Raw genomic sequence first — 23857 nt, 5'->3', positions numbered from 1 at the left:
AAGCAAGAGAGAAGGGTCCTTTCTATATATTAGTGACTTTATCACAAAAACCTTCGAAAAAGCAAGAGAGAAGGGTCCTTTCTATATATTAGTGACTTTATCACAAAAACCTTCGCTGCTGTGGTCCTTGTCGGAGGAGATGTGGTGGCTGTGGTTACCTGGCTGCATGCTAGCTGCAAAACTGGGACAGGTTAGATGGAAACTGTGAAAATTTGGTTTGAATGAAACCGCTGAGAAGGAAACTCTGTTTGCCTTTCTCTGGAAAAGGAGGGTAAACAACAATCATATTATAATACTATGCTTTAACATTTGGTCAGCCCTGAAGCGGTCAGGCAGTTGGACTAGATGATCGTTGTAGGTCTCTTCCAACTGAAATATCCTATCCTATTTCATCTCACTTTGTAGAGCTTCAACGACAAGGGAAAACCCCTTAAAACCTTAGAATTTCAGCATTAGAGTCATTATTGGCATGGAGCCTCAGCAGGCGTGATGGGTTGCCCCCTTGCAGTGTAGGACCGGGGGGAACTGCAGGAAAGGCGTGTGGCCGACCTGCGTCCGGTTTCCCGTGCGTTTGTACTCAAGGATCCATCGCTAATTTTAAATTTCCCCTTTAATTAACACCTTTGATTTCGCCCTGTGCTCCCTTGCCAGGGGCTGCCCACGTGGCCGCAGGGAGCGGAGTTTCCCTTCTGCGCCTGCGCGATTTACGCCGGTCACGTGCCGTCAGACAGCCTATGGGAACGCGTCTTGCTGCGCGGTGCCCGGGGGAAAGGAAGTGCCCGCCCGGTGTCCGCCGTGGCCGTCGGTTCCTCGTTCGTTTCCGCCGCCCGGTATGCGCTGAGCCGGCCCGCACTTCCGCGGCGCGCCCGCCGCCACCTCCGAGGTGAGCGGGGTAGCGTGGTGGGGCTTCCGTCACGAAGCGGGGGTTGCCATAGCGACCTGCGCCCGGGACGGGCCCGGGCCCGTCCCGGGCGCAGGTCGCTATGGCAACCCCCCCCCCCCCCGCTCCTAGGCCGCACCGGGGCTCCCAGGGACGGGGCAGCGGCACCGGGTCGGACCCCTACCCGGTCTGGGAAGCGCCGTGCGGGTTCGTGATCCGGAGAGCCCCGTGGTATCGTTCTCGGGCGGAGTCCGGCGGGTCGGTTGCTGCCTGGATTTTCCGGTGACTGGGTTTTTCCGGGTAACCGTGCGAGTGCTGGCTTGCACTCTAGTTAAAACAACGCAATTATGTTGGTAAAAACGTGTCATTTGGGTTATTACAAACATAATTCGAACTTTGGCTGGAATCAGTTTGCCACCGCCCTGTGCTGGGGTACAATGGTGCCCACGGAGGAGGAGACTGTTCCTTGGCTTTGGTGGAGACGCGGGAGGTTCTGCAGCGATGCTTACGGCTGTTACTTCTCTTGGCACGTTCCGAGTTGGTTTTGGGGGCTCAGGGAGCAGCGTGAGGGTTATACCTACCTCTGGCTGTGCAGTGCTGGGTTATACCTACGCTATCTATATGGTGAAAATGGCATTTTTGTTTTGGAAACTGCTGAAGCTGTGTGCTTCTTTCCATGTCCTCACAGAGTGACTAGGGCTGGTATCCTCACTGCTGAGATTGCTGTGTCCAGCTATGAACTAAAGCATGTGTCTTAGATGTTCCCTCTTGATTACAGGCACCAAATTATTATAATTTCCTGTAGTAAGCTGTGTAAACGTTTAATTCCGTTTACTTGGTTGAGTTTGAACTTTGTTAGCTTGCTCTGTATCTGTTGTAGTTTATCCTTTGGTACACTACAGCACCTCCCAACATCAGCTACCCCATGCTGGATGACTGCGGTGAGCTCCTCTGAACCTTGGCCGTTCATTGCAGCTATTCTCTCTGCTCGAGAACTGTGTGAATGTGGCTGTCTGACCTTTTATTGGCAGATATATAGAGGCATTAAAAAGCTGTAACATAAGGAGGAGCACGCTAGCTCGGACCAAAGGCTTTCTAGATGTGTTTTTCCCCCTCTGTTCTGATAATTCCCAATATTGTATTTTAACTGCTGCTGAGCGGCAAACTCATGTTCTCAGGGAACTCACTGAGAGCATGGATTGTTTTTTTTTTCCCCTTGCAGTGGTTAACACAAATTGGAAATGTTTTCCTTTCTCTAACCTGCATTTTTTATCTACTAACTTACAGACTTTATTTACCATTTTATTTGTCTTTTGGCATCATGAGAGCTTTCTACAACTACTTTTAGATTTTACTGTCCTGAAAATCTGTGCCCTATTCATCTTTTCTTCCATCTAGTTTTTATGAATCTGCTGAATGGATTGTAGCTGGAATCTCTTTTCAGCATGGATTCATCCTAGATTTGCTCCCTTTCTTTTAATCTGCCATATAGTCTCCTTAGTACAGCTTAGTTTCCTCAAAAGCCTTTAAGGAGGACACTTCTGGTAGCTTTTTGGGAGTGCTAGTGCATGGTATTTTTTAAAAATAAATCAATTAATTCAATTATATGAATAAACTCTAGCAGATTTTTCAGAAGTGAGGTTCTTTTTTTTTAAAAAAAAAAAAAAAAAGCTGGTGGCTCTCTCCCAACATGTTCTAATTAGAGCGTGAACTCTTCATTTACAAGATAACGTTGAAGCAGCCTCACCCCCATCAGAAGCAGCAATACTGGGTACTGCCTGGTACCAGTAGATGGTTTTAATCTTGCAAGTTAAAAAGTAGTTCTGTTATGTCTTGTCAACTGGTGCTTTAATTAGTCTTTATATGTCTAGTAGCAAATAAAGAAACATATAATAGTTTGTAAGGTTGTTCTAATACATCGGTTTGTTCTTTGAAGTAGCTGCTGCTGTTGTTTCTCTCAGCTGGTTGCTTGATGTACTTAAATGCAAGTTGACTTAACGTGTCTGAGTAATTGGTGAGTGGCTATCCTGTGAATGCCCTCTTAAAAGCTGTGGCATTCTTAATTTTTTTTTTCTTTTCCTAAACCAGAGTGGTATCATCGCAGCCATTGGGATCTGGGCTGGCCTCACATGTCATGAAACGTGGGAACTGCCAGCGGAATTCAGAAAAATGGTCTTTTGTAGTTGGGAGCACAAAGAGCCTTTAACATAGGATGTGTATTTATTTTTGTTATGAAGTCCGGTACTTTCATGTCTGTTGTTATTTCCCAGTAAGGATGATCTTTATTTGCATGTGGGGGTGTTTTTTTCTTTGTGGAGGATTTTTTTTTGGGGGGTGTTATGAATGTAAGTGTTGGGCCAGTATAGTCTGATAAGTTGGTCAGTGAGTCAGCGCTGGTATCTTAGCCCATTGACTGATGTGAGCTGGTCCTGCCACCCAAGAAGCCATCCTCTCTCTTCCTAGCTATTTTCCACCTCTCTTCCCCCACCCCAGCCACTCCCAGCATAATTTTTGGAGTGAGCAGGAGCGGGTGAAAATGTGGTTGCAGAGGCGGACTCTCGATGACAGCGCTATTGTGAATACCTGAGGAATTACTGGTACCAACTGGGTGACTTCCGCGAGTGGTTTGCAGTTGATTCAGAAGTCCTCATGGCTCTGCCTTCCTGCTCATCACAGGCTGCTGGGCTGGAGGCCTTTGGTAACAGCCGGGAATTCCCTTCAGTGACTTGGTGCCAGCGGCTGCTGTTAATGCTTTCTTCCTCTGATGTTAAGATGCTTTTAATTGGGCTAAGCTGTTCGGTGTAGGAGCAGAGAAAGTTCTGTCTTATCTGAGCACCTTTTCTACAAACATGAAAGTTAAACGCTATCTAAAATCGTTACTGGAGTGGTGTCACTCCTGTCTTCCTGTTTTTTTGTTTGTTTTTTTTTAACCAGTCACAGCGTGTCTGATGGCTTCAGTGCAGGGTGTTGCAAAAAGACTTGGAGATTCATGTCTCGCACTACATGCCCCCACCCACACTTTCCTCCTTACAGAAAGATAGGAATGGGAGCTGCTCAGTTTTCCATCGTTAGCTTTTAATTAAGTTTTTATATGTTTCTCCTTTTCAGCTTATTACTGTGGATACAAGAACAGATCTCTATGCCAGAATCCATTTTAAATGTTACTTGCTTAAAACAGTAGCACTGGGGGTTTTTTTGAGTTGAACCTGGGTGTCTCATGCTGGAAGACACCATTGAGAAAGAAAAGGAAAAGGAGCCATGTTGGCTCAAAGTTTAAATTTGGGATCTTGGAGAGGTGTGAGTTTGGGGCGCTTGTCTGCCAACTAGGAAAGGAATGTTATTTTCTAGCTTTTTTTCTCCCTGCCCCCAGCACCTTGTTTGCAATATTCTCTCAAAAGTTACTTGTTAGTGTCTCCTATAATGATGTAGGCAGAGGGACTGGTTTTATTGACAGCTGTGTGTTGCTGCTCAGTAATGAGGACAGCGTCTAGGAAATGGAGGCAAGCTTGAATTCCCCTCTCCCAGTGTTTGTACTACACTAGGCTGAATTTCTGGCTGGTTTTTTTTTAGTCACTACATACATTTTCTGTGTAGCTGTTTAGTCTAATTTGGAAATGGCAGTGGGCCTGCATGTATGATGAGCTGTTGAGGGGTTTTTTATTTGTTTTCTGGAGGAACAGCTGCCTATTGGAAACTTGCCGGGTTCAGCATTTGCAAGGTATTAGATCTCCCCTCTAGCAAGCTTCTTGTTGTAAATGTGCTTCTATTGTGACCCTTTGGTTTTAACTCCCCGCAGTGCTACTGTCACAAAGCAGATTTTCTCTTCCGCCTCTTAACAAGAAAAGATTTAACAGCAAAACCCTCTTAGAGATTCTTGTTCGCCATTCCCTGGAGGAATTGCTGTATCTGGGGCAGCAGGAAGCCGTGCCTTTTGCGTTATGCTTTAGAGACGCTTTATTCGGGTACCAGCTCCTGTGAAATCTTCGGCTTCAGTGATATATCTAGAGCGGTAGGGTAAAAGAACAGCCCAGGAAGCAACTCGCATGCAAAACATCAACGTTTCTGCTGCTGGAAGGCTGACAAGTCAAACTTCCAAGTGTGCGGAGGATCAGGGATACAAGTATAAAAGGATTTCACTAACAGTAAGTGTTTTCATTTCAAATAAATGACCGCGGCGTGCTGCACAGGTAGAATTACATTTTCCCTTCTCGTTTCTTAATATCCTTTTGGAGTCTGATTCAAAGCCTGATCCTTCGTGGCAGGAGGCCAAAGTGTTAATTACCGTGATTCTGTGTTTTTAGTTTTCAGGCTTTTAGTCCTGTGGTGTGCCCACCTCAATCTGGGTGTAACGGAAAATGGGGTGCAGAGCTGGGGACGAGGTACAAGTGCATTTCTAAGAATGATGTTTTGAGCATTTCAGAGCTGAGGGAAAATTGGCTGAGCAGCATGGGGCGAGCCTTTGGGAGGAGGGCGGAATGCCGGGACAGGTTTTCCCAGGTTGTGTGTGACAGTGCTGCCTTCCTGGCTGTCCGAGTCCAATGTGCTCTGGCCAGGCTCTTGTAGATATTCCACACAAAGAGGGTTTAATATCAAATTTATGTTTGGTATAGTTGGTGTTACATGGGATTTTGATTCAGTGCGTTGCTGTATCACCCTGCTAAAATTGCAGCACAAGCATAAGACAGCAATCGTGGTGTACAGTTGAATCCAAATGCAAACATGATGCCTGTTACTGGTCTCTATATGCTTACCGTCACGGTGCTTGGAGCCCACAGTCACTGGGAAGGAATATGTGGATTGCAGCCAGCTCAGGCCCTTTGCCTTTTTCAGAGTTTACTTTATTAATTGCCCGGTTTTTATACTTTGGGCTCAGCCATGTATATGCTCCCCCCCGTGCTGATCTGGCTAGCTCAGGAAGACATTATTCTTTGTTAATTGTCTGAAGGCACCTGGCGATTCACTGGTGCAGCTGTCTTATCTAAACCCAAGGTTACCCTCCAGTCTCCTTGGTGCTGAGATAAATTCAGCTTTCTTTACGATACGTTCTTCCCCAAGCTCACTGATTTTTGCCCTCCTCCACTGCAGGGGTGTGCTGATCAGGCACGCTGCCTTAGACCGATTTACTGGAGAAGAAAGTCCAGGCACTGACAAGCTCCTTTCTCTGGAGCGACATCCCTGAGAGAAGCTCGTTAGTGCTCGGGGTGTGCTTTGGAGGCAAATGGGATCCGCATAGCAGGGCTGGACTAACGGTGTATCTTCAAGATGTGGCAGCCTAGGAGATTGTGCAGGGGGAGCTGATTGAGGAGGGCAGGTTTGTGCACAGAAGGAAGCTGCTACTGAAGGAGTTTAGGTAATGAGGAGCTGAAAGCTTTGAGCTTGTGCACGTCCCTGAGTGACCGGGGGTCCACGAGGGGCTCTAAGGCTCAGTGCTTGCAGTTCTGGAAGAAATTACAGAAAAACATGCCTGGATCAAAAGGTGTATGGGCTATTATGAAATGACATAATCTAGCATCAGAGCCTGTTTCCAGCCATACTATTACATTCTTTCCAGAACAAGGCACAAAATCAGTCCTTGATTTCCCTTTCAGAGTATCGCTCACTCCAAATATCTGCTTTTGCTAATGTAGGGAATTAAGCGATGGCAGTTTTGGGCAGCATTCCTGTGGGGTGTGATGAATGGTAGAGGAATGGAGGCAAAACAATCACCGTTCTGCTCGTGACTCTGAATTCCAAGCTCTGTTGGTTTGCATAACATACAGGGAATGAGGAGAACCATATCTTCTGGGGTTTGTATGTTGCTTCTCCCAAACGAACCTGCATGGGATTTCTAGAAGGAACAGGAGCATTAAACAGGATAAATAGAGTGTAACAAATAGCGTATAGAGGTATGCTTGTGTTGCACACGTAGCAGAGGTGGTTGTATTGGTGTAGGCAGCACATTTAACGCTCCAGCTTTCCAGTTGCACCTTGGGGTGCACAGAAAATTAGTCTGAGCCCAGGCAGGGTGAAGAGGTTTATTCCTCACTGACATTCTTGGGACTGTGGGCCTGAGCAACCTGATCTAAGTTGGATTAAACTCCAAAGGGTCCTTCCAACCTCTTTTTTTTTATTCTATGACCAGACTTGAAGCAGTACCTAGGAGGTATCAAGCCAAGTATTTAAATATATTTAAAAATTTGGCTCCTATTGCTTTGATAATGTTGTGCCAAGTCCTAGAAGTGCCTCTTTGAGATTTTTAGTAATGAATTCATGATGTTTTCAAATCCAGTCACAGTTTTATTCTATTAAATGAAAGGAGCTTGGTAACAGGGGTGTCTCTGTGGAACATTCCCTGCGAGACCAGTAACCTAAAAACGCAGAAGGGGAATCTTTACCGCTTTGTTGGAATTAGACCTTTGGCTGGTTCAGATTGAATGGTTTAATGTAAATCAAATCCCCAGTGCCAGATGGCGCAAGGTAGAGAGACTTATAGCTGTGAAAACTCCTGCTGGCCCTCTTGGAGTGATACTCCCCAGACAACAGCAGACAGCAGAGTTCGTGTCTGTTTTGAGTATGGTGATGCTCAGTCACAGCTAATGTGTGCCTGTCCTGCATTTTAAGTAGCTCTTAAAATTCTGTCTGGGCTTTGTTTGATCCTGTTTATTTACAAGTGAGAGAGGATGCCAGGTATCATTCAAAATTTTTTTCCTGGAAATCTTGTCTTGCTGGGATTTGAGGACTGTCCACACAGAAGTCACAAACAAGGATTTGGTGGCGATGCTGGAGCAGCACCTCCGGTGGGGGCACCAGGCATAAGGAAATCCAGCTCTGGCCCACTGTGCGCGCATGCAGATCTTCCAGGGAGTATCTGCTAGTCTGTGTTCGTGCCAAGCAGATGGTCTGCTCATGTAAAGTAAAATACAGCTACTGCGCATATGTCCATCGCTGAACCGCTGGGTAGAAACAGCAGCCGTAGGCAGAGGGACGTGACCTGACAACCGGAGGAAGGCCAACTCGCATGCCGCCTTTGCAGAGCAGACTTGTTTGGCATCGCTGCAGTTCCTCAGACCTGGCCCATGCACAGTATGTACTTGGTAGTTGTCGGGAGGAACTTAATCTTTTCTTCTGTGGAATGAGAGCAGATAATCCTTCTTAACAATCTAGCAGGAGTACGCTTGAAGAAAGTGTTTTGAATTCCAGGAGGTGAAAATCTTCAGCCCAAGTAAATCGGGGTCTGCACCGTTTAATGACGGAGGTGCGTGCAATACTGGGGTGGTTGGCCACGTGCCTTTCGGGACAATACTTCCTGAATCATAGGATCGCTTTATAAAAATCCACTAGCCTGCCAGTGCTTGTTTTTCTTTATTCTTTCCTGCAGGTTTGCTTCTTTCTGTTCAGGATGAATTTATTTTAATTAGCATTTAAATTGGAAAGTAAAAGGTTTTGATGGGCTTCAGTCTAGCTTTGTTTCTGCAAGTGAAGAAGATTCCTTTGTGTTGGTTTTTGTGTGAACACTAAATTTGAAGCCAATATACCCCCTACTGCAAGTTATATGTATGTACACACGATTCTAGTTGGTGTTCATTTGGCTTTAGTCTTAGATTACCTTGCTTCTATTCTGCCAGGAAATTCAGTGATATTTGTTGCCAGATGATAAAATTTTTCTTTGGGATTTTCATGAGCTTATCTGGATGGAAGTTGAAGTCACATAAAAATTCATAAAACCAGCATCTTATGATTGCTCATTGCTTAAACCCAACTCCTTTTTGCAGGATGTTCAAGGCAGAAATCATCGTTAAAACATGTCTAATAGTGCTAAACAAGGGAAATCTTAACTTGTTGAACCACTTAGCCAGGCTTTTTATAGGTATGGAAGTGCTCGAGAGATTTTCAAAAGCATCTAAGCAGCTGCCCGCCAAATTCTAGGAAGCATCAGACTTTATCTTGCATTTGAACACCCTGTTGGATTAAGAGTGGTGATTCTGTGCGAGTGCCTAAATTTCTCTAGAAATACAGTATTACGGAGATTTCCCTCACTTTTTTTTTTTTCATACAAGGGGTCTAAGAGGGAAAGAAAATATCCTGCTCTTGAGAAAAGCCCAAGTTGAGGTTTCTTAGCTGTGAAGCATCTAGTTCAAGGCAAGAAACTGGCCCTGCACCTGGTAGCTAACCTAAACTCAAAACAAGACCTACTCTTGCACGGTAGGACCCAGAAGTACTGGTGGTAGAAATATGTCAGTACCCATACTCGACTCGTTGTGCAGGGTCAACGTGGGTAATTCCTGGAGTCCCAACCATCACTTGGGCTGATGCTGGAAGCTAAAGCTTTTAGACAGAATTGTGAAATCCTGTTCTTTAGCTCACTAAAGCTGGAGCTTATTAATGCCAGAGATTTATGACATTATTTTTAAATAGTAAGTTTAGGCCTAACAGTGTGCTTTAATTTAAAATTATATATAAAGTTGGCTTATTTAGTAATGTACTTGCTATTTCTTTTCATCCAACTTCCGTTACTGCTAAATATTTGTAATGAGTGTTTGACAAGTTCCTCTGCAGCTTCCCTATACACATAAGGCCAAAACCTTTTGTTGGATTTGTTTCAGTAGAGCAAGACAGAAGACTAGTAGAAATGCTCAAGACCTTTATACTTTCCTGTCTTTTTTTTTCAAATTAATTTGTTGTGTGTTAATATCTGCAGGTTTTAGGTGGGAAAGGGAATCAAATGCTCAGTTTCTAGTTCCGGTCACTGCTAACTTTGGTGTTTGGAAAGGGGTGTCCTCAGGGCTTTTTCAAATGTTTAACTGCATGATCCTTCATAAGCATAAAATGTTGACTCATTTTATAATCGTTATAAGCGAGTGTTTCCCATTTTGACAAAAAGATGAGGACACTGTGCCCTGCGGCATGGAGAGGCACTGGATGTTCTTAACCATGCCACTTCCCACACCGTGGCTATCACGTGAACAAAGATTGACACCTGAGAAAAAGATATTAAATAAGGTAACTTCACTCTGGGTTTTCAAAAATGGCTGTGGACCTCCTTCAGTTAACTGCACGTGGCTGGAGCCAACGTTTTGCATCACAGCGTCCACCGCTTGGTCTCAAAGGTCAGAACTTGGTGGTGTCGGGGTTGCAGTGGTGAGTGGAGCTGTGCTGCCTCTAAACCCCTAAAGGCCCTTTTAACTTCCATTGAACCCTAGGGTTGTAGTTAACACTGAAATGGTTTTTTACTATTTCTTTATGCTTCCAAACATATTTTTTGTCCTCTAAACCCAAGTTGACTTTAAAAGTGATACTCTCATCACAGTGCTAGCTGAGGCTTTTGTTCAGGATGCTGGCTTTGCTCGTTACAGCACGGCAGAGGCTGTGCAGAGGGTCAGGACTTGGGTCTTGGGTGTTCGCCCAGCTATCTGTGCAGAGCCAGAGGCTGTCACCTGGGTATGAAGAGAATTGACTTGCCTTGGATTTCATCTCTCTTGGCCACAGCAGCCACTGACCGCAGCTCCTCTGGCAGCAGCACCGCCGGGCTGGGGAGGAAGGTGCACAGGTCTGCCACAAGGTTTTAGGAGAGCAGGACGCAGTGCCAGGCGAGTGTCCTAAAGGTTCTTCATTCTTCAAATGTGCAAGAGCATCCGGATTGGGTCACATAATGCAAAGTGGATGGAGTGAGTCCCTGCAAACACAACCGGTGCTGGGAAATGGCTGTCTGAATTTGAGGGGAGGGGAATTATCCTCTTCAACAAAACAGTCATGGATTACTTTTTTAAGGCTGGTTTCAGCTACAGGATAATACATAATGCTTGCCTAGCTCTTTGAGAATATAGTGTTAAATAAACATGAACTAATCCTCGCAAGAATGCGTCCTGTGCTGGCTCTGCCTCTCCTGCAGCAGCTGCTAAGTCTGCTCCTAGGCCCCTGCCTTTTCTACTCATTAGCAAAAATATGGCTCTATCTTACATCTTTCCTTTATCTCTGATTTATTAACGCTGAGAGCATTGACTGAGAAGGGGCATTGCCCTACAGGAGCATCGAAACTTCTCAAGAAAAATAAAATGTATGAGAGTACTGCTGTTGCAAACCTTAGTGCCACTTAATGCCTGCTAACGAAGCGATGTATTGGGGCTTGGAGCTTCGCCATGCCTGCTTGCTCCTCCCTGTTTTTATCCCCCCTAAAGCCTATCTTACGCTACCCGAGCTTTTGCCAAGCGGTTCTGGCCTATGAACAATTTTGCCCTCGCTTTGTGATCGTGTGGTGGGTCACCGCTCTGAAATGGCTCTGCAAAGGGTCCAGCAAGGGTGGGACTGGGGTCCACACCGCTGTGCATCAGCTATCTCAACCAGCAGTGGTGTGGATCGGATCAGCTGCAGCTTTTTTTTGGGGCTCAGAGGGGTAGAGCTGAGATGTGTTGAAAGGTCACCAGGGGCTGGTGGTGGAGAGCGTGCTCGTTGCCACGACACGGTATAAATTCAAGCTCTAGCCTCAGAGGGCTTGAGCCGATTCTAGAAGTGTAAAATTAGTTTTAAAAGCAGCAAGGAGTACTGGTTTTGTGGGTTTTCTAGGTGCTTAAGTTGTTTTGAAACTAGCATCTGGACTGATTGTGAAAGTTGTAGGCTGCTCAGTAAATGTGCAGCCACAGTCCTAGAACAGGCTGTGAAATAGCTGTGTTTCTTTTTAAGGACTTCTTTGGAGAAGAACAGGCGATCCGTATTAATATGCGGATTCCCTCGGATGCCCTTCTCAGGGAAATACGTAGGACCAGTCACAGGGAGGAAAGCTGTGTCTGGGAAGGATCCCTTGCTTGAAGAACCCCATCACATTTCATCTTTCTTAAGAGCTATAGGGGAACTTCCTTGGACCTCTGCTCTATGACAGCATTTTGCCATTCTTTCTGCCTGCATGGGAGAAGGGCTAGCAAAGATTTCTCTGGATAATAGTGGACCTTTATTGTATCCATTCTCCTGTTGATATATTGGCTGTTTGACCTGTTGCAGGTTGCACACAAACCAGTGGTAGAGTTCCTCCTTCCTCCCTCGGAGATCTGAGCCGACGCAGCATTGGGGCTTTATGGTACTGTCCGGGAGGACAGAGGGGTGGGAGCTCACGCTGCTCTAGCCAGTGCAAAGGAGTTGTACAACTTGTGTTGCAGGGAGAGTGCTGAAGTCAAGGGTGAACGTTGTTCTCGTTAGCAGTGCTAATTACCTCTCTCTCAGCACTGATGTTGAGTTCCAAGGACCCCAGCATCTGAGGACTCTCTGTTCTGTGACTATCATCGTGTTGTGCTAACTGGGAGTTGCTATCTACCAGTTCATCCAGCGGAATTGCAGAAAAAAGCTAGCTTATGTACCTTAAAAGAGAAATTTTATGGCTTAGCCTGTTTTTTTCCTTAGGGGTACAGTGGAAGGAGGTGTTTCCAAATTCTTAGGAGAGCAATCGGCACACAGTTGTGTGCTGTCAAACATGTCAAACTGGGATCGTTGCCGTGCCTACTCCTTTTGTGCATCTTTGCCAGTTACAAAGCGTATTACGGAGGTGATGCAATTTTTGCATTGAAACTGCTCAAATGGCATATCTAGTCCTGTGGGGAGTGTTTAAATCTGTTCCTTCTCGAGTCTCTGAGCCTCAAAGTGAGAGCACTGGAGAGCTGACCGTCCCTTTCCACAGGAGGGCATACACAATTGCTGCTGTGTGCAGCTTTTTCCTTGTAACTCGACATTTTGGAACCAAGATTTGAGACTCTTAAAATTTGGAAAAGAAAGTAAAAACAAAAACAAATGACTTTTTAAATTAAGGGTGATGAGTTACTTTTTTCTCTTTGCATCCTGGTCTGGTTACTTGACCTGGGACTAGAAGGGCTGGAGGGAGAGAGAGAAAGCTGTGGAGGGAGAACTGCAGGTGGCCTTGAAAGGGAACCGACTCCTGCGGCTGCCTTGTTTGCTGCATGTGCGCAGTGTCTTGCGTGGGGCTCTGTCCTGCCTAAGGCCTGTTCTCAAGATCTGTTCTTCATTCGTGCATCTGCGCTACAAATGCTTTTACGACCACTTTAGTTACTGCTTGCTTCTTTCCCTCTGGTACCTCGTTAAAAAAGGCTGAAGACATTGGAGTAAGTGTCCTGTATATGGTTAGCAGGATTGTCATAGTGCTATGGTGAAAGAAAAGGGTATCTTGGGATTTCTGTATTTCGAATGCTCTCTGCTGGGCTGGAAAGCCAGTCCTCACAGAGTTGTAGCACGTAGGAATGAGGGGAAATTAAACTAGATCTTATTTTTACCAGCATAAGTTAAACAAAATTAACGTTTTAAAGAATTTGAATCCTCTGCATACGTACTAACTGGAGACGACGGGATTGTGTGTAAGAGGACTTTATAAATGTTCTTCCAGCTGTGCTTCCTTTTTAAGCTGTTTGTTCAGTTTTGTTTTAACAAAACGTTGGTCATGCATAGACATTTGAAGAGCTCCATGCATCATAAGGTACACTTGGCACATTGTTGGCTGATTTAAAGCAGCATCCTGAGCTCTTTTTGGAAGCGGTTGGTGCCACGTGCTCCTTCACACGCATCACCACCGATCTGTGCCGGCAAGGAGCGGGGTGTGTACAGATGCAAGGGCTGATGAGGTGGGTCATGCTGAGAAATGAGCTGTGCTTATCCTGTGGGCAACAGGGCTTCGAGTTGCTTCTCGGGTTAACGTTGCCATGTTTTGCTTCATCTCTCCTGAAAACTTGTTCTGCTAGGAAAAACAACTTTAGTGATACTGAGAACCTCCTGCTGCCTTTGCGCAGGTGCCTGACTGAAGCGGAGAGTCAGAATCTGTGTTTCGTCATTCTTCATGTGCTCTCTTTTCTTGCAGGCGTGAATGACAGAGGAGGTGCCCCCGTCTGCACTTACGGACGTAAACCTGCGTCTTCTCTGCCACGATGACATAGACACAGTGAAACAGCTTTGTGGCGACTGGTTCCCAATAGAGTACGTTACTGGTTTGGGGTGCGAGGTGGAGGGGATCTGGAAACAAATGATGTGAACCTGCACCAGTCCAGTTCAGAGCTCTGCAGCCATCTGGACTGCTGCTATGATAGCCGCAGGTTCTGAATCTTTTATGCTCTGTGGTGGTGTTCCACCCTTTGCTGCCTGTCCTGCAGGGTCTAAGTCATCAGAAAGTTCCTGTGTGCAGATTTTGGCAGAAAAACGGGCTTTGTAGTTAAGGGGGTGGATCAGCTTCTTGGGAAAGACTGTGTAAGAGATGGGGAAAGGAGAACACCTCCAAGAAAAAGGACAGTGTCCCTGTGCTTGGGAAAGAAAGTTGTGTTCTGGAGTGTGTGCCGAGGAAGCACCCTCAGAGCTGAACCAAACCGACACGGAGCAACTGTTCCTAAGGGACTGTGTTTCTGAACATCCCAGGGCGAGACTGAACAGCACTCGCCTGCGTACTCGGGATCTGTTGCTCCCAAAACTCTGCCAAAGATCTGCCTTACAGCTGATCTCAGTCTGTCCCAGGTCAGTTCACCAGGCCCCTGTTTGGTAAATGCTTGTGTCTGCACAAGCATGGGAATAAGGAGCTTTTCTGGGGGACAGCAATAGCTTTCTGGCTTAAAGCATCCAGGGAAACTACTGTGGACTTCAAGGATTTTTTTTTTTTCCCCTTTAGCTTTGTGGAAAAGGTTTATAGAGGATTTTAGTGGATTATAATTAAGATTACATAAGATGTAACAAACCAGCAAAAGCATTCATAATATTTTGAATTTGTAGATTTCTTTTAAACAAAAGGCATGCTGAACTCTCACTTTGAAATAAATCGGTGTACACTAGTTTTCCTTTAGTAGCTGTAGAAGGAGGAGGAGAGCTGGAGGCTGGCAATGTGAATTTTTTTTGTACCAGTATGCAGTGGTTTGTTTTTTTTTTTTTTTTTACATGTGTATCAAATTAATGAGATCCTTACGCTCTTAGATGAGGGCAGATGGATCTTGCATTTAAAAATAACTTGCTAAAGATGGAAGTGAAAGCTCTGGGCAATGAATGTAAAATGAAAATGTGGTTGTCTTAGCAAGGCAGGAGGCCATTACATTACATGAGCAATTGAAAGAAACCGTGCTACCAAATGGGGTACAGCAGCTGTTTCATGTTCATCGGTACCATACAACAGTTAAGACAAGAAAGGTGAATCACTTCCTAACCCAGATTTCACGGAATACGCTAAACTAGTAGCATAGAAAGAGCTTTAGATTGACATATGGCTGAGCTACTTGTCTGTTTGTCTTTGCAGAAGACAGCCCTTTCAGTAGTACAGCTTCCTCCCTTAGTCTTGTGTAAAATACATTGGCCTGCAGTTCCAGTGACTGACGTTTAAAGATGTTGCTGCCTGTTTCCAGTTGAGCAGCATCTCAGCACAATGTCTGCTGTGGTGCTGCCTGTTCCCATGGGCTTTGCGTCCCCAAACATTCCTGTTTTTCCTTCCTTCCCAGGTACCCTGACTCATGGTACCGAGATATCACTTCCAACAAGAAGTTCTTTTCCCTCGCAGCCACATATAGAGGCTCCATCGTGGGAATGATAGTGGCAGAGATCAAGAGCAGAACAAAGGTGCATAAAGAGGTATGCTACTAAACTATGCTTCACAATGAGATAGTCCACCTCTTGCCATGGTTAACTGCGATGGGACCTGTTTGGGGTATTTTTTTTCCCCCCTCTCCATCCAGACACTTACAAGAGCAATCCTGAGTTAATTTAAGAAACCTAGAACATGCCCATTTCCGGCTAACGGGTTGTGGGATGGACCTGAACACGCGGGCTACTGGTACCACAAAGTCTCTTTCTGCTGGGGCTAGGCAGCTGGGGCCCGACGGGAAGCTTGCTGCCTGATGTGCTGTGCGGACGTGTCAGATCACGCAAGTGTGATCCAAAAGTGACTGTGTAGCAGGCCATTTAATTGTCACCTGGCTGTTTTCAGTGTGCCTGGTCATCGCTGGTGACTGAGGTATGCGCAGCTGTGGGAGAACAAACCTCTTCCTTTCTTACGTAAGGGTTGAACTTCCTTAGCTGTACTGGGCGAGTCAGTCCTGCGACTTCCTGCAGAAACTCCTTCATTTACACCGTCACTGTCTCAAACACAAAGCAGAGGTAACCAATCTGCAGAAAGCTCAGGCTTGAGGGATAGCAGAGCTTGGAGGCCAACAACACAGTGCAGCAGAGAGGTGAAGAAGAAAGAGGTGGTCACTGAAAAGAGTATGGGAAAAGGCCACTGGGTTAGTGTAGGGAAAACGGCATAGGCAAGTGGATTCAAATAAAGCAGGGGCAATGCAGAGAGTGCATAACTTCTAAAAGGCCATCAGTGTTATGATTAAACAATAATCTTAACATTCATAGGAACCAAGAGCATTGAGTGGCACTGGTCTGTTCACTCTGGCTATCTGGCTTTGCCTCAAAGTTAGTCAAAGTCAGAAACTACATCTTCAGCAACTCTAACAAAAGGCTCTTGTTCCAGCCATGCTGAAAGCCAGGGGCTTATTCAGACGCTGCTCCAGGCGATGAGCCTGTAGAACATGCTCCTTGTCCTCTACAGCAGCACAGAGGTCTCCAGCTGACATGAAGCTCAGGTGGAGCGTGCAGGCAATAAAGACTGTTGCTGGATTTCTCTGGACACTGAGGTGTAACTCTAGAATTGACACTTTGAATCCATCTTGGTAAAGAATGCAAATATATTCTGTCCCTATGCCCACAAATAATGTATATAGTAAGGAGACATCATGATTTGTGTTCTGCCTCTGGGAAGATGATATAGAAGTAGGAATAACCCCTAAGGGACCATGCTTGGTTTTTTTTTTTCCTCCCCACCTCCTTTCCAGAAGCTTCAGCTAAGTCTGTTTAGTGAAGTTTGCTGTTATAGCCTTGTTTTCAGATGTTCCAGTACGGGATTCTTGCCTTCTCCTGTGCTTCCCCGGGTATCCTACTAAATAACTTGTCATATCTCTACTCAGGATGGAGACATCCTAGCTTCCAATTTTCCTGTGGACACTCAAGTTGCTTACATCCTAAGTCTTGGAGTGGTGAAAGAGTTCAGAAAACATGGAATAGGTAAGATGCTGCTAAGTGACAACTCTGTTGCTGTTGTTTGCCAGGTGTGGCTAGTGGGCGTGACTGAAGAAGCTGCAGGAGCTGTGTTGTAGGCATGACACAATGTGCAAGTGTTTCCAAAGAGCACGGGGCTTTGTCCGTCTTGTTCCTAGGGGACAGCGGAGCACACCAAAAACTTGTACTCCTGCTGCTGAGACTGACTGAAGCGCTAGGACTTCACCCTGGAGCAGGGTTTGAACCGATTCTCTTTCATGGGTATCAGAAGCCCGGTCCCTGAGGCAGAAAATATAGCTGCTTTTAACCTTTCAACTTCAAGAGATAGAACAAACATTTAGAAAAAGACCAAGGGAACTGGAAAAAGAGTGTAACTTGGACCCGATTAAATCTGTCAAATGCATGTAAAAGCTCTGAACGCCTGCTGCAACACGCAGCAGTTTTACAGCCATTTGAAAAATCCTGCGGTCCAAAGGGCTTATCTCTGTTTAGAGCAGGATGTGTTTTGTCATCAAATAAGTGCCCTTCTGGTGCAATTTCAAGCATGATCTGTATCTTTGATCTGCAAAAGGAAATAGGCCAGGTTTGGCAGCATGACCCGGCGTTGCACATCTGGAGTCTATTCAGTGGATGCAGGTATAACTTCTCTTCCCCGAGTCCTCTCTTCTCCTCCCCCGTCAGGTTTAGAAGGGCACAAACTGGTACGATACATAAATGACCAGAAGAGTCCTCAGTGGGAGCACGGTATTTAAAACTTGCATTGAAATACTACCGGAGATGAATTTTCCGTACAAAGAAGAAAATACTTGCACAGAATAATGTTCAGAGAAGGTGGTAAAGGGGTCTTCTGTTCTGTAAAGTTGTGGCTGTTTTGAGTCCCTTTTCAGTTTCCAAATCCTACTTTTTTTCTTCCAGCTCCATCTCGCTGGAATTTTCTCCTTTCAGAATCAGTATTCCTGTATCCATCACACCTAGGAAACATGTTGCTGTGCCCTCTCAAAACCTTTGAACTTGTACCTATAGCAAAACCACCTAAAGGAGCTGCTGCCTGCTGCTGCTTTTTCTGAGACCTTTCTCTTGAGAGCTTTTCTACTTGTGTTTGAAGCTGAAGTCTTTCATGCAGGAGGCTTTTCACCCCAGGCATACTTTTAAGCACTAAAGCTTTGATTTTTCTCTGGCAGATGTTAAAAGGCTTTGGTTTCTAGTTCTCTGCTGTTCTTAAACCAGAGAGCAGTTGGACTTCTGTGAGATGGAAGAGTGAAATAGCTCATAACAAAATTAAACTGCTCTCCTGTTGATGTGTCTCAGTGTCTTTTTGTGCTTGGCTGATACGAATTCCTACTAAGCATCAAGTGACCATGAAGTGGCCTGGGGATTGTGAAACAGCAGCATAAATCTCACCGGTGTGTTTCTATTCACCAAGCTATTTCTTTAGCCTCTTGTTACCACACCTGATGGAAGAAGTTCCCCTGCAGGTTCTGCTGGGTCCTTCATACTGTGGTGAGGTGGTTTGGATGAACCTCCAGGTCTCGTCTCTTGGGGCTGGAGTATCTTCTGTTTTTTCCTGCCGACTTAGTGGCTGCAGCAGATCCAGGTTGAGTGAGGCTGTGCCCTTGTCTCTCCTCCTTAGAAAGGGATCTTAAAACCCTACCACTTCTTAGATTTTAATTTGAGTTCAGCAGATGCAATGCACTGACCTGCTTGCTAAGTCCTGTTTTGATACTCTGCTGTTTTAAATGGCTTTAAAATAAATAAATGTGGTGAAACTGATACCATTGAAAATGACTTGCTGACCTTCCCCAAAACCGAGAGCTGCTCGGCTGGGGATGGGCATTCCCGTGTCTGGCTCATCTTTGTGGTTATTGAATCAGAAGTTTGTGTCATAATAAAATCTGTTGTGTGAAGCCATGCTCGTAGGTGAGATGAGATTCATATTAAAACCATGAAGCGTGGTCCTGCTAAGTTCCTCAGGAGGGTCTGTGAGAACTGGGTGGGCTATGGTGATCTTCAAGCGTGTGCAGCAGTCCCTGCTTAGACACTGGGTACAGGAGATCTCGGCTGGGATCCACCAACCCTTGTGCTGTTCCTGAGAAGGCAACTGCACTGTGTGATTCTGCTGCTCTTCCCTTCAACAGGTTCGCTCTTGCTTGAAAGTTTAAAAGACCATATATCGACGACTGCCCAAGATCACTGCAAAGCCATCTACCTGCACGTCCTCACCACTAACAACACAGCAATAAACTTCTATGAAAACAGAGACTTTAAACAGCACCACTATCTTCCCTATTATTATTCCATCAGAGGGGTCCTCAAAGATGGCTTTACCTACGTCCTGTACATCAATGGCGGACATCCACCCTGGACAATCTTATATCCTTTACTTTCTGTTGGATCAGCAGTGGAACACAACAAGCAGATGCCACACTATGTGTTACGTTAAAAATGGCAATCTGGCAAAGCGTTACCTGGCTAGATCTGGGGACTGGTGCCTGCTCGGATGTGAGTTTAATCTGAAGCCGGAAGGATGGCGATGTTAGAGGGATTTGACAGTGCCCAAGATTCCCCAACTTCTCTGGGAACAGTTCAGGCAGGCAGTGTGGAAACTGCAGTTCTAAGTTGGTGCGAGTTTGATGCCAGTAATAGTGAATGCTGGTGTTAAGCCAGAGTGCTAGGCATGCTCTGGCTTGTGCAGTGCAGGATTTGTCCAGCAGCGTGGCAAGAAGCCCTTGGTCTTATTTCCTGTGGCCTAGGATCCCCTGTGACCCTGGCCTGGATCTCAGCAGGCTGCTCTCAAACTGACTTTGGGAGTTTATTTCAGGTCATTGGATCATGGAAAAGAAACCTGATCTTTCCTGGGTGTAGCTAGGCAGTCCAGACCTCTTCAGGCAGGCAGGTTGATTGCCATCCCCACAGGAACTTGCTGTGGAGTGCAAAGGGAACTAGCAGCTGCTTAGAGGAGGTATTATTTCCCACACAAGTCGGAGCCAGTGTTCCCAAATTGCCTTCTTTTATGGTGCGAAGCAGACTTGCTTTTGATAGAAAGGAGCAGGCAATTAATAAAAGGAGCAGATCTGTCTAACCGAGCAGAGCAGCTTTCGCTGTGGCATGGGGTCTCTTTAGGGAGTGCTAGTCCACAGAGTATTTTAAGTTATTTCTTAAGTTACAGTGTAAATGTTGTTGTCCTTAACTGATGGCCACTGACTACCTACAGCACATTGGAGCAACGCTAGCCAGCCTGAGCCCATGTTCAATTCCCCACAGGATCTATCGACAAGCCCAGAGCCTTCTCTGCAGCCTTCTGCCCTGGTCTGGCATTTCTGCCAAGAGCGGCATTGAATACAGCCGGACGATGTGACTGGATCAGAAGATGTACAAAAAGCAAAGGTGGGTACCTGGGGAGAAGCTCCCTTCTCTGCCCCAGGCCAGCAGCGACACGATGGTGATGCCCCAGAGCTGCTGTCTCGAGGCAAGCTGCCATGTGCCTGGGCCATCACTGTGCTCTGGTCCCCAGCTGGTGGCCAAACTCCTCTTGGTTTCACTTGAAGGGAATTTGAACTCCGATCTTGTTTACTTCAGCCCAGAGCCTGACAGCAGATCGAACCTGTCCCTGTTGGCTGTCTCCTTTTCCCAGCTCTGCAAGACCTGGAATGACCCAAGTCCTTGCTCTTTCCCCAGCTCAGTAACCGACAGCCTGTTTGCTGCCGGTTGGCATTGCCGGTCTCTGACAACAAGGCCTTGAGGACAGCGGCTCCCCGATACGCTTGGAGAGCCCCGTAACACCTGGGTTCCCTAAGACAGCTGCCCTCTTTGTCTTTCCGTAGGATTGTTCTTCCTTTCATCTCCTGAACCATCTGGCTCTGCACTGATTCCAGTGATGGCGGCTCTTGGTCGGTGACGCAGCCCCGGACGGGACTCCTCGTTCCCCAGGTTCACCGAGATTTGGCAGATTTCACACTTGACGGGCCGCAGCCCTGACTCACCCCCGTGGCCTGGGCAGGCCTGCCCGTTGCGCGAGGCGTCTGGCCGCGCCGTAGCCGAGGGCCCTTTGCGTCACTGGTCTGTGTGCATGTTGCACTGTGCCCACCACTTCCCTTAGCCCTGGTTTGCTCCTAGTCGTATACGTGATGTAGAGGGGTTCAGCTGCTGCTTCCACACCACGGCTACTGAAAGCTGCCTGAATGCGGTTAATGAATCTGCACTGACCAACTGTGTAAATGAGCCCTAAGTGCCCTGGCAGAATATACAGTTGTGCCCTTGGTGCCGGGGAAGGGGAGCGAGGATCCTGTCTGGGTCCCGCTACGTCAGCTGCTGCCGCTGGTGCTTCCTGCGGGTGGCTCCCAGGGAGAGCAACTGCCTCGCATCAGAAACAACCCAGCCCCGCCAGCCCTCTGGGGTGACTTTAAAAGAAGCATTTAATTCAGGATGCATCAAGTAGAAGGCAGGGAATGAAATTGCTATTTCATAGTGAAATATATATATATATATTATACTGTATAGATCTTTCTGCCTTTGTCCAAGTTGAAATGTAGCAGGGGAGGAAAGCTGGGGGTGTAGAGTCACTGCTGCAGCCAGAGCCCTGTGGAGGCCGGTCCAGAGCCCTTCTCCTCCCCTGCACGCACCCTCCTGCGGCACCGGGCTGGACTCTTGCAATATCTTTAGGGATGAGCTCTGCACACAGATCACAACAGCTTTTCCTTGCTGACGAAAAGCTCCCCAGCTGCTCCCTGCTGTGCTTCAGGCCGTGCTGGTGGACAGTCCTCGTGGCTGTCCCGGGGACTCCTGGCCTGGCTGCGGGACCTGTGGTTGCGGCAGCCTGGGCCGTGTCTTGGCTCACTGGCAGTTAACGTCCAACCTGCGTGGAGCCCCCAGTGTGCCGCAGCCGGGCCAGGCACCCTTCCTGCGCCTCGGAGCACTCCGCTTTTAAGGTCCAGCCCGGGCACGGGCCAGAGGTGTGGGTATTCCCGTGCCCTGCCGGGGTCCTGTTGCGAATCCCCCTTCCCTAGCTGAGGCTCTGTCCCTGCTCAGCACCGTGTTCCTCATTCCCCGCTCTTTTTGAAACTGGGACTGGAGCAAAGGAGGGCTATGCTGCAGGTGGTGCACAGCCTGGGCCTGCAGGCAGAGCCAGCTTGGGCACTGACACAGTACAGGTCAGGCTTAGCCTTAGACGAGCAAGAAAGCGTGTTAAGACTGCGCAGCCCGGATGGCCGTACAAAGTCACTGCGGTGCTGTAAGCCCCTGAGGTGGGAGTTAGTTTAAAAAAAAGGGTGCAGGAGGCAAGCTTGCTGCAAGCGGTACCATGCTGCTTCCCAAGAAGGGCGGCTGGGACTTGCTGTGCATGGCTGCCATGGGGCTGGCAGCGTGTGCTGCCGCTCGGCTCGAGGGTGGCTCTGGCACAGAAAGCTCCGGTGAGCGCAGTGAAGCAGCGTGATCCAGCCCAGGGCCCGGCACGTACAGTTTTGGAGCTGCAGCAAGCTGTTCTGCGGGGAGGTGCCTGTCCCTTTTCTAGGGCTTGACTAGGCCTGTTGGACTCAAGGGAAAAAAAACCGTGTTTCTGTGAGGCCAGTCATGCTCAGAGCTGGTGGAGCCTCCATCCTTGGTGACCTTCAGGCCCCACAACGCCTGGGCTGGCGTTGGCCTTGCTGTGGGGCTCGGAGCACAGCACTCCAGGGGCTCTTTCAGCTGAGCTGCTCGTGGCACTGGAGCCTGGGCGCCCATGGGGGGGGGTGCCTGTGCATCCCCCTCCCGTGCCGCAGCGCCGGCTGGGTGCCACCACCCCTCTGGGGGCTTGGCAGAGCCGGCTCAGCCGGCCATGCCCACCACCAGCCCACGGCTCTGCCCGTGGGGAGCAGGTGTTGCCTTGGCTTCGCCGAGGCGCTGGCGGGGAGGCTTTGGCTGTCCCCGCTGCACCTCTCATGGCCCCCTGGCAGGGGAGGTGGCGGCAGGAACTGCTGCCATCCCTCCTAGCCACAGCGCTTTCCCAGGGGACACCTGAAGCATCCTCCCAGCCTCGTTTGTGCTACCACTTTTTGGGTTTGGGGTTTGTGGGGTTTTTTTGCTTATCTACTTTTTACTTAAACACATCTATTGGTTTATCAGTTTCTTTAGCAGCTCAAGGCCCTGGTTTTCCTCAGCACTTACTTACTTTCTGTGGACCAGAACGAATCTCACCTTCTCTCCTGATTGCCTAAGACTGATGTTCCCTCTCCTTTCTAACCTGCCCCTTACACGCCCCAACTCCACTGCTGTGACACTTAAGCACGTCCGAGGGGACCTGTGACTGGTCTGTGTGTCCTGCCGCCCTGTGCTCTGAGGTGTCAGCCACATCCCGCCTCACAGCCCATTATTTATTGAAGAACATTGTGCTGCCACCGTCAGCCTCTCTCTAAACATCTTCAATTAAACCAAACCTCTTTTCTGAGTCGTTTGTCACTCTGCGCAGGAGCCTGCCTCTGATCAGCTGCTCAGGCACCTTCACCTGACCTTGTGCTCTGCCACGATGCCGAGCCACTGCAGACCCTCTGCACCTAGGCTGGGAACTGCTGCCGCCCAAGGCCGAGGATCAACTCGGAGCAGACAGAGGGGGGACAGGGCAGGGCCAGAGCCGGGAGCAGGGGGAGCAGCTCCTCCAGCGCAGAGCCTGCAAGGGGGCTGCTGGAAGGGTGGGGGATTTTGCTAAGGCTCAGTTGAAATGCTCCCCCCCCCCGAGAGAGACTGGGCTGTGCACAGCCCCAGTGCAGCAGGGCTCCTCACTGGCTGCCCCAGCACCGGCTGTATTACGCACAGGACAAACCCCCCACACACACAGCCAGCACCCAGGAGCTGCTCTGGCACCTGCAGTGGTGCAGGCGGCTTCTCCCCAGGCGCTGCCTGAAGCCCTGGTGTGCAGGAGCCATTGTGGAGTAACCTGGCAGCAAAAGCCTAACGGTTTGTGGTGCAGCA

General features: G+C 47.8%; 1 protein-coding gene across 1 annotated transcript; it reads left to right on the top strand.

The window, feature by feature from the left end:
• Window positions 1–729: 729 nt before the first annotated feature.
• NAA60 (N-alpha-acetyltransferase 60, NatF catalytic subunit) lies at window positions 730–23336 on the top strand. The gene is made up of 7 exons (XM_075767945.1): window positions 730–883; window positions 13707–13822; window positions 15316–15445; window positions 16828–16924; window positions 19054–19288; window positions 20117–20302; window positions 20740–23336. Exons 2-6 carry the CDS (start codon window positions 13713–13715, stop codon window positions 20271–20273), a joined length of 729 nt encoding a protein of 242 aa, XP_075624060.1. The 5' UTR covers window positions 730–883; window positions 13707–13712; the 3' UTR covers window positions 20274–20302; window positions 20740–23336.
• The last annotated feature ends 521 nt before the right edge of the window (window positions 23337–23857 follow it).

This window comes from Balearica regulorum, chromosome 15, assembly GCF_011004875.1.
Source record: "Balearica regulorum gibbericeps isolate bBalReg1 chromosome 15, bBalReg1.pri, whole genome shotgun sequence".
NCBI classification, from domain to species: Eukaryota; Metazoa; Chordata; class Aves; order Gruiformes; family Gruidae; genus Balearica; species Balearica regulorum.
Note: the sequence above shows the minus strand (reverse complement) of the source record. Positions and strands in the feature narration are given on the sequence as shown.

What these genes read in the sequence shown, in the direction of transcription:
- NAA60 (XM_075767945.1), top strand. Translation starts at nt 13,713, where the DNA reads ATGACAGAGGAGGTGCCCCCGTCTGCACTTACGGACGTAAACCTGCGT. An exon ending in GTTCAGAAAACATGGAATAG is followed by an intron (nt 16,925 to 19,053) that starts GTAAGATGCTGC and finishes TCCCTTCAACAG; the next exon opens with GTTCGCTCTTGCTTGAAAGT. An exon ending in CATCCACCCTGGACAATCTT is followed by an intron (nt 19,289 to 20,116) that starts ATATCCTTTACT and finishes ACTGATGGCCAC; the next exon opens with TGACTACCTACAGCACATTG.